This window comes from Mastigoproctus giganteus, chromosome 9, assembly GCF_048544385.1.
Source record: "Mastigoproctus giganteus isolate SK-2022 chromosome 9, ASM4854438v1, whole genome shotgun sequence".
Classification (NCBI taxonomy): Eukaryota; Metazoa; Arthropoda; class Arachnida; order Uropygi; family Thelyphonidae; genus Mastigoproctus; species Mastigoproctus giganteus.
This window is the reverse complement of record NC_143583.1, coordinates 146,439,019-146,457,450: the sequence shown is the minus strand read 5'-3', so window position 1 is coordinate 146,457,450 and position 18,432 is coordinate 146,439,019. Positions and strand designations below refer to the sequence as shown.

Here is an 18,432-nt window from a genome sequence, read left to right as displayed (position 1 = left end):
ACTGAAAAATATTCTTCCGATTTTCATGTATCATTTAACTTTGTTAATTGGTAAGGTAATAAAGTTAAATTTGTGCTTTATATCTTTAAAGTAGGGATCCTCTGTATTTTGTTGGGAGATCCCTGGGTCAGGGTTAGGTTCTGTGCTATTGAACTTGTGCTTGTTTGAGACCATAAAAAGTTGTGACTTCGAAACGTGCAGTTTGTAACTTTTAAAGAGAGCAGAAGGTACACAAAATCTGGATGCTGCAGAAGAGATTTTTCTTAGCAGTGATGAAAAGGAAGAAAATTAAATGAATGTACATTATCTGACATATAAGTATCACAGTTTGTAAGGTAAGATGTTTGTTCAGTTATTACTAGTATAAAAATTAAGTTTCCAATAGTTATAAAAAATGGTGTATTTTTGTTAGCTTTTGGAACATAACCCCACTTTTTGTATTGGTTCTTAGTCCCATATAACACGGTTTCACATTACACGAGATTTTGTAGGAACCAAACTACCGTGGTATACGAGGGTTACCTGTATATGGTAAATAGTATTCTTTTCTGCAATAGTTTTGAAGATAACTGTGACAAGCCTCAGTTTTTTTTTTTATAGATGACTATTGCATGGCCCCTGTGGCTTGTCACAGACTGCTACCTGGAAGTCTAAAATGTTGATGGAGCGAGACTGAGAGTCAAGTCTCATTTTAAGTCATATGTGGAATTTCTGCAGTTTGGCTGTTCTGTGACCACTTCATCCTCTTTTTGAACCTCCCCAGTGTGGACTGCTCTTAACTTTGGGTGTACCTCCGTGCAGCATTAGAAATAGTGCATGACTGTTTCAAGTGTGACATGACATGTCAAGATGTGGCATCCATATTACACAGAGGAATAGTGAATCCCTGTAGCAACAGGGATTCACCATTTTAAACATTTTCAGCACTTAGTGGTAGTTGATTCATTATATGGTGAAATTCATGTTTGGTCTCTAGAGCAAAGCTCTGGAAAACCCCATCTTCTCTTCTAAAATGCAGTATGAGTCAAGTCTTTTGAGGTTATGTGTACATCATCATGAGATCCAATATTCCTTACATTTTTTTATAGTTTTAAAATGGTTTTTGAAGCTTGGCTTCTAGAAAGTCCATCAGACCAGACTTATATAATTCTTTAGGAGGTATTTTGATCAACTAGTGACCGGAGGCAGTGCGAATGTTGTTCACTTCACTCTGTACAGTGAAGTTCTTGAAGTGCACATAAATTCACCATTAATTCAGCAATTTTATAAAGCAAATAATGATAACGTATATATCCAGTAAAATCTAACTTTAATTATAAATACTTTAGAGCTTTCAAGGCTGAACCGCCTCTTTATCAACAAATAGAATGGAAACTTTAGAGATAAAAAATTATATTAATGGACACAGAGTTGTGTGTGTGTGTGCAGTTGAGGCATGCGAGGACACGTGGTAGGCCATTCAACCATTAAACTGGTGTTCATTGTTGCTGCATGGACGTGTGTAGTTTTGCCTCCAGTGCTTATCTAGACTTAAAACTGTTGTCTCCAAGATTGGGTATAGTCTCATGTCTTTGCAGCAGTTCATGGCTCTCGAATTACACAATGTATTAAGTGACTCTAACCAGAGGCGGTGGCGAAAGTGTTGGGACTGGTCAATCACTTCATAGTCATACTTGGGATTGAGGTCATTGGTGGGTCAACCAGAAGTGTTCTGCGATTGCGGATTGGTTGCTCTCAGCAAGGTAAATCGATCTGTCGTGTTCTGCAAGGCGGACTTGAAGATGTCTCGAGGTCTTTCCTAGGTAGCAGCTTTCACAATCTTTGCAGGCTATGCGATATACTACACCACTGCGTAAGAGAGGGGTGACTGGAGTCCTTACATTGGAAACTAGAGAACGTAAGTTTCTACCAGGTGGCTGCATGCATTTTATGTGGTATTCTTGGAGGATTTTCGAGATCCGGCCCAACATGCCTGGATAGTAGGGAATGTAGGCGGTAGGCACATTGTCCTGAGTTGATGGCAGTCTCGGGTGGACTGTGAGCTCCTGCGCTTGTAATAAGCACTTGTCTAATATGTGGGCTGAATAGCCACAATTGATCAAGTCTGCCCTCACTCTGGAAATCTCGTTGCACCTAGCTTCATCTGTGCTAGAGTGGCTCCAAGCCCTTGAGAACAGAGTGTGGGCAGTGCTGTTGAGATGGCTAAGGGCATGGCCGGATCTGTAGTTGAACTGTCCGTACCACATTGGCTTATGGTATACTGAGATTTCTAAATGTGGGCCACGCATTTTACTAGGACATCCAAGAATGGGAGAGATCCATCTACTTCTAACTCTAGAGTGAACTGGAAGAACACTGACAAGGAATTGAGATACTCTAGCAATGTTGCTTCAGACCCACATGAGATGACGGTGAAGATGTCATCGATGTATCTGCACCATGTTGTAATAGGTAAAGTGGGTTATATATAATAGGTACTGACAATGAGGTTATGGCATCATTTGATATAGTGTCCCTGTTTACATCGATCCCAGTCTAACAGACTATAAACTGCACCAAGAGGCTCCTAGAGAATGACCCAAACAGAACATCACTGTCCACAGACGATATCTGTACCTTTGAGGATTACATGGCACTGCCATGGGTGCCCCTGTTAGTTCTGTCATGGCCAACATCGCCATGGAAGAACAGATATTCCTGAACCCACCAGTACCTATTACAACTGGTGCAGATACATCAATGACATCTTCACCGTCATCCCACGTGGCTCTGAAGCAACATTGCTAGAGTATCTCAATTTAAAAGCGATAAAACACCATTGAAGCTTTCGGGGGCATCTGCCTCCTTTCTCAACAATAATGAAGTTCAAGCGACACAACCTTAAATATCAGTCTCACGGCACACGTGCCTGACCAGGCGCATATTCAACACTCTCTTCATGTGTGCTGGAACCGGAAATGGTCTGGGAGCGTGGCTAATTAAAACGTTTGTCTCTGGCAAGGATCACAGCCTCCAAAAGGGGGTGGAGCCGAACTTCCCCTATCTCTATTCATACTATTGTTACCAGATGATCCAATTCACAAACTCTCCAGCCACTTGCGGTCCCAGAATCTATGCGCCCAGTCAAGGATGACAGCATTCTCAGGGGATACCTGATGTTGTTTCTCCCAATAGTGCTCGGCTATGGCAGACTTATTGAGTTCTGCGGTCTGTATAGCTCTCATATGTTCCCCCAGATGGTCCTTAAGTCGTCGCCCTGTCTCCCCCACAATCCGGGCATTTGATCTCATATACGATCCCACTACTAGAATCCCTAGTAATGGGGTCTTTGACCTGTGACACCACTGTGTGCAATCTCTGACCCGGGAGGTGCACACAGCATGTCTGAAAGTAGTGGGGTCATATATGAGATCAAATGCCCGAATTGTGGGGAATGGTATGTGGGGAAGACAGGGCAACGACCATTTCCGGTTCCAGCACACGTAAAGGAGTGTTGAACATGCGCCTGGTCAGACACGTGTGCCGTGAGCCTGATATTTAAGGTCGTGTCGCTTGAACTTCATTATTGTTGAGAAAGGAGGCGGATGCCCCCGAAAACTTCAATGGTGTTTTATCGCTTTTAAATTTATAATTTTTAATGCATTTTAAATTCATCAATTCAATTTTATTTGTTGTAAAGTAAATCAGTTTTTGTAAATTTATTATTTTACAGTTTTTATTGTATCATTTCAGTATACTGTCCAGTATTATTTTATCATTAAATCAGTGTATTTAAATGGTTGGTGTATTTGTCTAAACTTGTGGTACCATTATACTAACTTCAAAATTAAATACAGGCATACCTCGGTTAACGTTACCTCTGATAACGAAGCCTCGATATAACGAAGTCCGCAATTTCAAGCCCCATTTAACATAAAAAAATATTCCATTTTTGTTTAATCACCTGAAATCTAAACAAACTGAAGAAATTACGGAAACCTTTGGGGCTTCTCGTGGTTGGTTCGAGAAATTTAAAAAACGGGCCAGGATTCATAGTGTAAAATTAACAGGAGAAGCTGCAAGTGCAGATGTTGAAGCTGCAAATAAGTTTCCAGAAAAACTAAAGGAAATAATTAAACGTGAAAATTTTCCACCAAATTTGGTGTTCAATGTTGACGAAAGCGGTTTGTTCTGGAAACGGCTACCAACAAAAAGCTTCATTTCTATTGAAGAAAAATCAGCTGCTGGGTTCAAAGCAGCCAAAGACCGTTTAACGTTACTCTTTGGATCAAATGCCTCTGGCGATTATAAATTAAAATTGTTATTAGTTTACCATTCAGAAAATCCGAGGGCGTTAAAAGGTAACATAAAAATGAATTTACCTGTAATATGGAAAGCAAATAGAAAAGCGTGGGTTACCAAGGAGTTATTTACTGATTGGTTTTTTAACCACTTTTGTCCTGGAGTAAAACGGTATTGTCAAAAAAACAAATTTGAAGAAAAAGCTCTTTTGTTGTTAGACAATGCTCCGGGACATCCTACTGATCTTAACACGTTGGACACATGCATTCCTGTCAAAGTTGTGTTTCTTCCAGCAAACACAACTTCCCTGATTCAACCATTGGATCAGGGAGTAATAGCATCATTTAAAGCTTATTATCTGCGTCGAACTTTAAGCAATTTAACTGAACTAGAGGATAAAGAGGAAATGACAGTTAAAACTTTTTGGAAAAACTACACCATTAAAAACGCAATAGAAAGCATTGATAGTTCTTGGAAAGAAGTCACTAAGAAATGCTTAAATGGAGTTTGGCGCAAAATATGGCCAGAAGTTGTACTAGAAGAAGAAAATAACATCCAAGAATTAGAAATGAAGTTATCCAGATGGCTCAATCAAATAGGTTTCGAAAATGTCGATGAAGAGGATGTTAGAAATTTATTGAATGCAGAAGATGATGGTTTTTCAGTGGAAGATTTAGAAAGCTTTGTTAGCAACGAAGACAAAGATAGTGAAGGCGAAGTTAAAGAAGTACCTGCCGAAAAAGTGTTAACAACCAAAGATTTAAAAAGGTGCTTAAATGATATTGAAAACGTTTTAAATTTTTTTAGTGAAAATGATCCTGACTTAGGAAGAAGTGTTATAGTTAAGCGATCAGTGTTAAATGCAATAACTCCGTATAGGCAATTGTTAAATGAAAGAGGAAAAAAGCATAAACAATCAACTTTAACCTCATATTTTAAAATGTGATTTCACTTTGTATGTAAGTTGACTGTTTATTTAATAAAACTTTTCTTTGTTCGAAAAAAAAAAAGCTTTTCATTTTCTTTACGTAGGAACGTATCCCTATTCTGGCCATAGTATTTTTACCTCTGAAAACGAAGTTTCGCTTAACGAAGTAATTTCGTGGAACGCATCCTATTCGTTAATCGAGGTATGCCTGTATAACTTTCTCAATAGAAATATGTAAAATATCAATAGAGATATTAGGGCTCTAAGGTCTTAATATAAATATTAGGGTTAACAGTTATAATGTCACTCATCATAGTAGTCTCTCTTCAATGACACTATAACCAAGGTTGACTGTATCTGCCATTTTCAAACCATGTCACTTTTGATAATAATTTAGATATAAAGTTTTTAATGGGGACTTAAGTTTTCAGAAAAGAAAAAAAAAAAAAAAAAAAAAAAGAATAGATAATATTGTATTTTCTGTTTATTGATTGAGGTACTATTAAATGACTGAAACCTATGTATTATTTTTTGGTTTGAGTTTAACTTACTAAGATTTTCGCCATTCAGTGAAGTTAGCCATGAAAGTTATATTTTTATTTTATATATGTATATATAGATATAGATAATCTCCCTCTCTCGTTATTATTGCCATTACTTTTTTGTTTAGGTGCAAAAGATCCTCCTCGACCTGTTTTAGACTCCTATCTGCATCATGAAATGGCTGGCTATATGCCTGCCAGGGGAGATTTCAACATTGAGTATGATAACTTTGCTGAACTAGATTTAAAACACTTGGATTTCGATGATGATGATGATGATCCAGATGAAGATGGTAACTTACGAAAAGGTAATTAATAATTAATCAATACATGCACACGCACACACACAATTTTTTTTTTTTTTATAATAATTTTTTTTATTTTTTTTTTTTTTTTATTTTTTTTTTTTTGTTGACAGTATTTCCATCCAAAAACTTACTGAGAACTCAATTATATAAAATTACAACATGGAAAAATATGGAATACTTCTTTTTAATATCCTCTCAACTAACTGCTATTGTTGTGCATGGATTAATGTGAAATTGATTTAAAAATGAAATAGTAACATTCCCTAAGAGGCAGAACTTTTTTGCAGGTTTGTTTATAACTGTATGTGTGAATGTATTATTTGAAAATAAAAATAGCAGTTGAACATAAAACTGTATGCCAGCTTTTACATAGTGATAATTAACATAAAAAAAAATTGAAGCAGCAGCAAGAAGACTGTCTATTTGTATCAGAGCATTATTACCTGCATTTTCTGATATATTCCAGTGCTTTGCTCTGTTGTCTGATAAATAGGGGAGGCAAGGATTAGAGATTAAAATACTGGATCAAAAATACCAGTATTACAGTATTCTGATCTATCAAAACCAGGATACCATTATGTATTAATAAATGAGTCTATAAATACTAATAATATTTAATGAAATTGTTTATTAATATTTTACTAGGGGACTTTGCACCCTACTCGCTTTGCTTGCCCACCCCTGTGCGTGCTTTTCTACATAAAATGTAGAGGTATATGGAGTAAGTCAAATCTTTTCTATGTAAAAGACACACCTGTTGTGAAATGCACTCATTGATATTTAATCAGGAAATGACCTATGTAATTATTTACCTGTGTATTTGTAGTGTTTGGTATTCTCAAGGTCAAATAAATATCACTATGTAGTTATTTACCTGTACAACGTTACAATATTTGATGTTCCATTGTAACGTACACAGTGAAACATGTGCATGAGGTTGGCAAACATTATGGAGGCAGTTGGCAGTAATTAACTGCATTTGTAGTGACGTAATTGCCTCACCCTCTTCTCTCATTGGCACGAATAAATATCACTAGGAGGAAAACTTTTTTAATGTATAGAGAGATACTATTATAAGATATAAAATAAACAAAGTTAAGGAAACAATAATTCAATAAACTAATTAAAAAAAACAAAACTTCTTTCAGTGAAAATATAAATAAAAATATAAACTGAACAAAAATATCAATAATTTTAAGAATTGCAATCATCGGTATCAGTTCTGATGAAGTATGCTGTTGAAAAGCAGAAGCTATCAATGGTTTCATCATTCAAACCTGTACAGATTTTTGTTATTTGGTTTGCTGTTGAAAACGTTATTTCTGCTTTCACACTTGTAGGTGTGGTTGTAAATAAATAGTCATACTCCAGTTTTAAATTCAAACCTCTTATAATACCTTTGTCTTCAAAAAACGTGATCTCTTTTATAATAGTCTATTCCAATCATTACGATATTTTAACATTAGGAATTTTAACTTTTAAGTCTTTCTTCTATAGCTAGTTGTAGTGTGACTTTCGAGGACATGTCATCCTCCAGTGATATGCCCTCGAAATGACATGTCATTAATATTGTTTCCTGTTCTTTACTGTTATCATTTGATGTGGAAGATGGCACTGAATGTACAGATTCTGTTTCAGTGCTATCTTTGGAATCTTTTACACTGAAAAAATGAAGTCTTTTTATTAAACAAGTTACTATTTTTATGATGGTAGTTTTATTTAGTTGTGGAAATAAAGTTGATCCTAATTCACTTTCATCGTGTGATCCAGCAAGCAAATACTGAAGAATTTATGAGAGATCCGTGCATCTCTTTGAAATATGGAATTTCAAGACAGTTTGTAACTGATTGTTTATTTCCGAATTTTGTTTGTGAAGAGTTTTCATAAATTTTAGTGTTGCATCTGCAGATAAAAGATTTGAATCTTTGCAACATAGTGCTTTCACGGCTAATTTGATTGGCATAAGAGCAGAGATAGTTGCAGATGATAAATTAAATTCATCATCACAAAAATTTAATCTGGAATTTAAAAGTCTATTAGAGCCTTTTGGACACAGTATCTTAACTGATAAAATATTTCAGGCATGATAAGTAAACTGTTCCAACGAGTTTTTGAATCAAGCAGTAAAGCAATTTATTTTCCAAATTCTGCTTTAATTATTAATTAAATTTGTAAATATTTTGTAATGTAAATTTGTAAATATTTTGTAATGTAAATTTGTAAATATTTCTAATTTTTAATAGGCAAACATTTAAAAATTTTAACTAATTTTCATATTTTTTAAATTAGTGGGGAAAGTTCCTTGTGAGTACAGTTATTAGAAATGCCTGTAAAATCTGTCTGGTTAAAATATCGCCAATATCATTGTCATCCTTATCATTTTTCATCATTATTTTCATCATACATATGTTGAGTATTAGATAATTCATTTATCAAATATTTCATCGTTTTGTTTAGACTTTGTAAAATAATAAGAGGAGTTTACCTCAATATAGTACGTAGAACACTTCCGTATGATACCCTCCAGAAATTAAAACGGAAAAAACGAAAAAATCTACAACTTACCAGTACATTAGAGTAAAATATAAATAATTAAATAATTAAAAAACCAGTTTAACACAATTCAAATCAATTTAAAACAATTAAAAATCAAATTAACACAATTAAAAGAATCTAACGAAAATATTCAAAACGATTTTCCTTCCTGAAGCTGACAACACTTTTCGACCAAATGTCGTGATCACATTAATGAAAATTACCAAATCGGGTTAAACCTGAAACTTAAATAGTAATTATTTGTCTTCTCACATGCGCGTAAAGGTCCACGCATCAGAGATCAAATGTGGCCGCCGAACATTAACAGAATTCTCATGTAATTTAATTTCTACGGTTTCTGCAATTAATAGTTGTGTATAATTACGTTGAACATTAAGTATGTTGGCCTCGTTAAATAAAAAAGTATGTTTTTCGTTAATGGCATGAAAGGCTAATTCTGACGCTGCTGAATGAGAAGCACGAACTGAGGCTTCATGTTGATTTACACGAATATTCAGAGAAAATCACGTCGAACCTTGGTAAGATGAGTCGCAATCACCGCAAGAAATGTTGTATACCAGTTCATTAATTTGTGTTGCGAACGTGAAAAGAACTGAGCGATTGTTCAGTATAGTGTGTAACTTCTGTATTGGCCTGGCTACAATTTTAAATTCGGTATCTTTAAAGAATCTATTAAGTTGTTTGTGCCACTGTTCAACATATGGGACAGAAATAAAATATTTTTTGATATTACTATTGTTGGTTGGTGTAGTATTTTGTATTCTGTCCTTAGCCTGTACCCTAATTCGGTTTATTGTGGCAATAGAATAACCACTGTTTAAGAACCTGCTAGTTAATATTTGTATTTCTGAGTCCAAAGCAGATTCTGTCGTTAAATATTTATAGGCATTTAGAAATTGATTAAAGATAATCGATCTTTTGTAGGTGAATGGGTGATAGCTATTATAATGTAGAAGCATACCGGTGTTTGTAGGTTTTCGATAGATGCTAAATTGTATTTTATTCGAGTCCCGGGTAAGCGTGAAATTTAGAAAGTTTAATGACTTTGTATCCGTATCCTCCCTTTCCAATGTAAATTTGAGTCTAGAATGAATATTATTAAACGAATGTAAAATGTCTTGGATAGTACTACTATCAGTAATAACTAGAACATCGTCTAAATACCTCCCATAAGTATGTGATATGGGGTCGAAAAGGTGTCAAATGTATATGCTCAATTGTTGAGAGATAGATCTCTGACATTAAACCGCTCAGGCTTAAACCCATTGGTAATCCAAAAATTTGTTTGTACACCTTGTCTCAAAAGGTGATGTAGTTGTCCTCAACTAACAATTTAATTAAGTGAAAAATTTTCTTAATAGGTAGCTTCATATAATTAATCGGTGTCAAGTTTTTATTTAACATATCCCAAATAATAACTAATGTGTATTCAATGTTTACATTCGTATTAAAAAATGAATAGCAAATGCTTAGAATTTGTTACCTCGTTATATACATTCTTATATAACGAGGTAACATCTAGTGAGAATAAATTGTCATTGTCGCCGAGTCTACAGTCTTTAAGATTATTAAATAATGTATTGTAGTTCTTAATCCCAAATTGTATTACCTGCTGAACCGAGCAATTGTTGTCGCTCGGTTCTTTCTGCGTTCGCAACACAAATTAATGATCTGGTATACAACATTTCTTGCGGTGATTGCGACTCATCTTACCAAGGTTCGACGCAATTTTCTTTTAGTATTCGTGTAAATCAACATGAAGCCTCAGTTCATGCTTCTCGTTCAGTAGCGTCAGAATTAGCCTTCCATGCCATTAACGAAAAACATACTTTTTTATTTAACGAGGCCAAAATACTTAATGTTCAACGTAATTATATGCAATTATTAATTGCAGAAACCATAGAAATTAAATTACACGAGAATTCTGTTAATGTTAGGTGGCCATATTTGATCTCCGATGCATGGAACTTTATGCGCATGCGCAAAGACAAATAATCACTATTTAAGTTTCAGGTTTAACCCGATTCGGTAATTTTCATTCCTGTGATCATGACATATGGTCGAAAAGCGTTGTCAGCTTCAGGAAGGAAAATAGTGTTATATATTTTCTTTAGATTCTTTTAATTGCGGTAATTTGATTTTTAATTGTTTTAAATTGATTTGAATTGTGTTAAATTGGTTTTTTAATTATTTAATTATTTATATTTTACTCTAATGTACTGGTAAGTTGTAGATTTTTTCGTTTTTTCCGTTTTAATTTCTGGAGGGTATCATACGGAAGTGTTCTACGTACTATATTGAGGTAAACTCCTCTTATTATTTTACAAATATTATTATCAACGTAGAACGTATTGAGTATTACAGCTCTGATTCATACTATCTAATTTGTTTAGACTTATACAGGCATTATCATCCATAAGCCAAATGAATTCTGTGCACAGAGCAAAGCTGCTGTTCTGCATCAATGAGCTTTCCAATTTTAGTCATAAATGATAAATGTTGTAACACAGACTATGTCTGTAGAAATGCAGAGACTGTGGTCTTCTAATTTCTTATCAACAAGTTTTATACACTTTTCTGCCAGTATCCTTCCATTCACACAAACTAATCCAATGATATAAAAGGTGCTATTGGTGGAATGGACATTTATATATAATTCTGATAGAAGTCCACTTGTCAAAAGTCAAGCTGAACCTTTTTCCTTCAGCTGTGATTTTAGATATATCAGTAACTAAAACATTGAAAATATTTTTACTGTAATTCAGAACCATATATCTTATAGTATTTACAGATTTGGGAATATCACTAAATTATCTTGGAATTAAACCTTTTCTGATATTAACAGCTGTACAAAAGATATTAAAAGGCAAACCATCACAAGCTGTCATATGAGCTAATACTTCTGACAAGGTTTCCGCTTGTTTAGATTGACTTGGTTCATTTTCATTGTCATCTATATTAGTAGATGTCACATTTGTTTCTCTTAAATCTGTTATGTATTGCTTTTAAGTGAGTATGCAGTACGTGTATACATCTGCCTCCACAATGTATGTCTTTTGAACGTTTCTTACATTTCACTAGCTGATCATTTTTTAAAACCATACATGGTAGAGAAAAATATAAAATTATATTTTAGAAAATAAATGACTCAAATTGATCAAGTAACTTGATAATACAAACTGAATTACCTAAACAACTAGGCGCCTTCATAGCCAGGTGGGCAGGAGCAGCAGTGCGTAGCGCACGCTTCTTGATTAGACTGGGGTTCGAGCCCGTGACCACCAAATACGGAGGATGCGAAAAGGTCAGGGAATGACCACCGCATATCCCCGGAGCAATATGGCCTTAGTTGCTGTTGCTCCTAAAAACCAAAAACAACAACAATCTAAACAGCTTATAGCTTTACTTATTCAGCCTTACTTTTTTTTTTCTTCTACTTATTGTCACTACAGCTACATATTATCCCATTAACAAATAATATACTTATAGCACAAGTAATCACAATGCAAATACTTTTCACACTTGACAGACCAAGACTGCTACTATGTGTTTAGTGCTTGTAATGGATTGTAGGTGGCAGTGCTCTAGTCTGTATAGATAAGTTAGTTCAATGCAACCAACAATTTGAAAATTAAATAAATACTGAAATACTGGCACTTTTTGATAAATACTGGAAAAAAATTGACCAGGATCCTGGTATTGCAATCTCTAGCAAGGATACTATTTAGTGTAGCCACTTTGTAACCTGAAAGGAATTCTGGTGCCTTGAAGGCCCTACAAACATCCCATTTATAGTTTTCAAGTTAATCTTTTCCAAAAAATGCCTTGCACTTTCATAGTCTTTCTTCTTATGATTCCTGTATTGAGTAATGAGAATCAGTGAAAATTTATTCCTGTTGTGAAGCAAGTGACTTCTTTTACTGCTGTTGAACAAACATCATTACAGGATTGTGGTTAGTCATTATCTACTTAGACAGATACAATATATTAATACCTGAACTAGAATTTGATAATTTACATTCTTTTAGATGAAATATCAAGAGTCTGCATTGGATTGTGAACTCTAACTCCCTCAGTCCTGAGTAATCTAATTCTCATGGTCACAGAAATTTGGAGTGTCTTTATTGTATGGCACTGGAGCATTAGAGGATGGTATTCTCAGATACATTTCCTTTCTTCATTCATCTTCTTATAGTTCAAAATGTCCACAATGAGCCACAATGTAGAACCATCCTTCTAATGCAGAGCTTTCCAAAGTGGATGTTGTATCCCAATGGGTATTGCCAGATTTTGTAATCATGTTAGCATTGTTTTCACTCTGATATCCTTTTACTGGATATATCGATTAAAATACAGTTTGAAAGCTAATAACTGATATGGTCAATTTCAGATGGTATCTTGGTTAAGCTTGTACTTAGTACTCACTTCTTCTTTCTCTTACTTCAGTCTGTGTTTTCGGTCTGAAACTATAAATTCTGAGCCTCTCTGCCATATTGATCTTTAATAACCATGCCAAACTAGCTGTCAGGCACCCTGACTCCTTTCCTCCCCACCATTATCACTGTGCATTCCATTGCATTTCCATCAACTTAAAGACAAGGGACAAAAAAGAAGTGCAATGTTGAATAATTATAACATTTTGAGTCAGGTGCCATTATTTTTGCCATACATAGTGTGCCAGTATCAAAAAGTGCTGGAAAGTGCTGTTTTAAAGTTAAGCAGCAGCTACCACAACAAAAGTAAGGTCACATATAGGCATTTCAAAATATATGTTTTATGTGCGGCAAACTTAGTAACACTTAAAGTATTGTGCTTCACTGCTTTGATGACTGGTGTAGTATCACAGGCATAGCTGAAGGACTTGAGAGAGTAGCTCAACCTCAATTGATAACTATAAAAATCTGAAACCAGACAAAAACTGTACAAGGTGAGTGGGGTGCACATCCTTTCATATATGGTAATTCTACAGCAAAACTAATTGCAAATTGCACTCAACATACTTAAATTATGGGAAAATAAAAAAAATATATGTGTATAAACTATGTATTGTGAGGAAAGAAGTGTAAGTGAGTTTTTGTGGACTAGGGCCACTACAAAGCAAAAAGATCCTATGGCCATAATGAATATATATAAATAAAAAAGGTAAAGAAAAACCAAATCCATGGCACATAATCCTATGGCCATAATGAATATATATAAATAAAAAAGGTAAAGAAAAACCAAATCCATGGCACATATGCAAACATATACATGAGAAAAACCAAATCCATGGCACATATGCAAACATATGGTATATACATGATAAAAAAAAAAAAAAACAATGAAATTGCAAGAAAAGACAGCATCATGTAGGCCTCTGTTTCTGACATAAACATTATGCAAGTAAATAGTAATTAAATTTAGAATATAGCAAATAAAAATTAAAAAATTAATTTTAAGGCCGAAAAACAATTATGAAAGGAAATTCTTTTCTCTTTTTTTTTTTTTTTTTATAATCATGCCATTTATGGTAGACTCAATGGAGGATCGAATAGAATATAAAAATAAAGAGATAATAAAAATAACTTTGTCCATCCTGTCCTCAGGGAGGCAGCCAGGTGTAGTACAGGTAGAAAGTTCTCTGACGGGGTGAACCCTGAATATACTGGAAGTAGTGGCGTATTGTATAAAGGGCAGTACCTGGAACATCTGTTCAATTCTGCCTTGTGTCTCTGTGAAGAACAGAATCACTGTAAAAGAAATGTGTAGTTTGTGTGAGAAGCTGGCCACTTGGCTACCCAGAAGCATCAGTTACCTGGCAAAATGATTCTGGGTACTTGTCCACACCACGGGAAGGTGGGCCAGTCCCAATAAAACACGTTTTATTGGGACTGGCCCAATCATCTGGATTTCTTTCTTTTTTTTTTTTTTTTTAAGATCATTTAAATTTAATTGGATACCAACTAATGCTGAGGGTATTTGTTTTTTGTGCTAAAAGCAAAGGCTATTATAGATGTCAAATAGCCAAAGGGAGAGACCATGCAGTAACTTGCACTGCAGCAGTGAAAACTGTTCTACAGACTCTGGGAATAGAGGAGGAGCATGCTGGACTGGATGGAATTCAGCTTTAACCTCATTTTGGAATTGATGGCTAGGTGAAACCAAGCTCCTGCCACATATTTGACAATGGGCAGGAAAACAGTATTATAATAGAGAAAAAGTGAGACTGCCTAGAGAGACTGATTCCTCCCTGGAAATTCTAATAATTGACCCTGTGAATATTTTGATTTTAGTGCTCATATGAGGATAGAAGGAAAGCTTATGGTTGATAATGATCCCAAGGAGTTTAGCCTGAGTGACTATAAGGAGTGGCTTGCCAAAAACTGACTTGGGGTGGCTGCCCAAGATCCAACCTTAATTTGAAAAGCATCATTTTTGTTTTCACTGGATTAATTTTAAGTTTGTTAGCCTAGGACCAGGTGGAAAGATCAGATAAAATCTGGTTTGCATTCACCTCCAACATTGCACGAGAACTGCTCAGTATCACAATAGTCAGGTCATCAGCAAAAGCAATAATTTTACAGTTTCAGTGAGAGCAGCCCAGCCAGTCTTGAAGCACAGTGTTCCAGATAAGGAGGGGGCCCCCAGGACTTAATGGGGTGCCTTAATGGCAATGTGGCATTAAGGGATCCCATTATGGATCAGTGTGGCATTAAGGACAAGTTACTGTTAAGGATTAAAGGATAGTTGAGTGAGAAAAGACAAGAGAGTGATTATTATTAATGGCAATGGCTCTTCATGGATTAATGTTATTAGTGGAGTTGCCCGGGGTTCAATGCTAGGCCCATTGTTGTTTTCAGTATTTGTTATTGATCATAATGACAGTATATCAGGCTTAATGTCTAAGTTTGCAGATGATACAAAGGTTGGCAGGATGTTTAATGACGGTAATCAAGATAAGCTACTGCAATGAGATCTAGACAAATTAGGAATGTAGACAATCTAGAAATGGACTGAGAAAAGGGCAGTTGAAGTTCAACATTGACAAATGCAAGGTACTGCAAATGGGTAGCAGTAATCCCAGATTAACATACAAACTGTGTGGTACTACGGTTTCATTTTTCACCACACAAAGTGTAGTAGAAAATGAAAAAGACCTTGTGGATATTTTTTTAGTCAGATATGAAGTTCTTTGACCAGTGCAAACAGGCTGCTGGGAGAGCTCATGGGAGTTTTGTCAATGATACACAGGAACTTTGCTATCAGGGATGAGGAGGTGATTGTCCCTTTGTACAAAGCCATGGTTAGGCCTCATTTTAGGGAGGATGTAGTTCTGCTGCAATGTGTGCAGGGAAAGAAGGGAATGAAATTGTGAAGGGAACAAAAGGGTGCTCTTACCAAGAAAGACTTTAGTTCTGCAAATTGCAGCATCTGGACACTAGATACCTGCAAAGAGATCTGATTGAGGTATTTAAGGCCTTTGGATTGAATAATCTCAATGTTGATAGCATTCTTTCACTCACTCACACTCATTCTCTCTCTCGCTCACTGAGACCACACACATGAGGGGGTATGAATTCAAATTAGGTTGATTGTCAGAATAAACTTCCATCTGTTGTTGGGAAAGTGGGTAATTTGAATAAAATCAAGACAGAACTAGACAAATTCTTGTAGAGGATGGATGGGTGAGGTGGGTAGTTTGATTTGACACTACTAATATTAATACTAATTTTATTCAGGGGTGTATGATCAGAGGTGATGCTTAAACAAAAAATAAGTCTGGATGGCCTCAAACTAATCAGCTAACTAACTGAGAAAAGATTCTGTTTTGAATTCCACTGTAAGGGCAATATAGAACATATGCACATATTAATTCATAAGGATTAATTTGTGTGTTAACTCATCAGAAAGAGACTAATTTGAAACATATAAGTCACAGTAGAAGAAATGTTTTAAATAAATAAAACCTAATATAAAATAAAACTAAATAAAAATTTCAAAAAAAAAATCAAAGGGATACCTGAAATTTCAAAGTGACATTCATTCTAAGAGTGAAGTAGGACCCTTTAAACCTTCCCATTATATGGATTAAAACCATGGGTACAATTATGATCATTTCCTTGTGTTGGTCACAAAAACCAAAGCAAACATCTTTTTGAAAAACCAGATAAGCAGATGAGCTGGCCCAAAGTGAGCAGTTGCTTTTCTTAAAAAAAAAAAAAAAAAAAATTCAAAATGGTACAGAGAGCTTCTTGATGGGTAATTTTATGCCCATGGGGGTGTTCCATTGTAGAACACCCTCTATATTTCCATTCTACCTTCAGGTAGAATGGAAATATAGAGGGGCTGAAGGTGAAATGGGAACAGAAAGAGAATAGCAGAACCATCTTTTGTCCTAAGGAACATAATAGCATTTTTGATACTTTAGAATTTAGTGAAAAAAAAAAAAAAGGAATTGAAGAAAAGATTAAAGTAGTCACTTGGAAATCCAAGTTTGTGACTACTTTATGGTCATAGTTGAGGTTCTGGATAACAAACATTATGTTCCGTAATTCTAATTTTTCTTGTCAAAATTCACAAAATTTGTTTGGCAAACTAGAGAAAATATCACAGGCTGATTCAAGAGGCCACAGGAATGGCCATCTATATGTTAGCCATCTGTAGGAAGCTACATAGCCTAGGTTTCTATGGTAAGGCAGCTGTATATCTATGTCTCATGATAGTATTGTTGCCAATGCAAAATGATTTTTGGGATATCATGTATAGACTCATGGACTCTAGAACAGTGATAGAAGAAACTGTGGAGTAACAAATCTTGCTATATAGCATTTCATTCCAGTGGATATGTTTGGGTGTGGAGATTAACTGGAGCGTGCTTGGTTATCTATGGCAGGGGGTGAGGGCCTGTTCCATGTTGCTTCAGACTTGTTCCTTTGATGATATTATGAAACTGTGAAGTCTACAATATGCTTGGATATTCTGGACAATTATTCACTACCTGCACTGTAGTAGTGCTATTGAAACAAGCCCTGTCAGCATCAGCATGGGGGGGTTTGCATGTTATATAGCAAGGACTCTTGCTACATAACATGGAGTATTATATAGGACTCCATGTTATAGAGTGAGGACCATGGTTTGTGAGGGCTGGTTTGTGGGAATTTATATTGAAAAACTTGAACTGGTCAACTCAGAGTCTGGATCACAACCTCATTGAACACCTGTGGAATGAAATGAACTCCAGATTAGGCAATGACAAGCAGCTCTGACAGCTGTTTTACAGGAGGAATGGAGGCAAATTCATGTTGACATCTACTATTAGTAGAAAGTATGCCCAAGAGGGTTGAGGCTATCATACAGGCAAAAGGTAGTTGTCCTACTATACAGGGTGACTCAAAAATATTGGTACAAACGTTTAGGGGAGGTAGGTAACATCTAAAGGAATGTGAATCACATAGGAACCCATAACTGGAAACGTCACCGTAAGTCGGTACATGGTGCTGTTCATCAGTTCGTGAGAGGGAAAATTTCTGGTTTACTGATTCAAGCAGTAGTCGCCGCACGAAGAGCATGCATCGATATACGAACTGTGAGCTGGCAGACATGCACCTAGTGTATGGATTAGCAGAGGGCAATGGACGAGCTGCTCAATGAATTTATGGAGAACGCTTCCCAGACAGACATGTACCGGACCACCATTTGTTTGCATGTGTGCATCAAAATTTGTGCGATTATGGGTCATTTAGTGGTAACAGGAGTAGTGCGGGCAGACCATGTTCAACGCGAACTCCCACCATAGAAAAAAGTGCATTGATTGCCGTCCAGAATAATCCTACTACCA

General features: G+C 35.5%; 1 protein-coding gene across 5 annotated transcripts in view; it reads left to right on the top strand.

The window, feature by feature from the left end:
• Ada2a (Transcriptional adapter 2A) overlaps positions 1-18,432 on the top strand; it is a 121,114-nt gene that overhangs the window by 54,233 nt on the left and 48,449 nt on the right. For all 5 annotated transcript variants that reach the window (XM_090382116.1, XM_090382115.1, XM_090382114.1 and 2 more), the window contains one exon: positions 5,880-6,059. In XM_090382116.1, the coding sequence (XP_090238242.1) occupies positions 5,880-6,059 (180 nt within the window). The remainder of the gene's footprint in view (positions 1-5,879; positions 6,060-18,432) is intronic.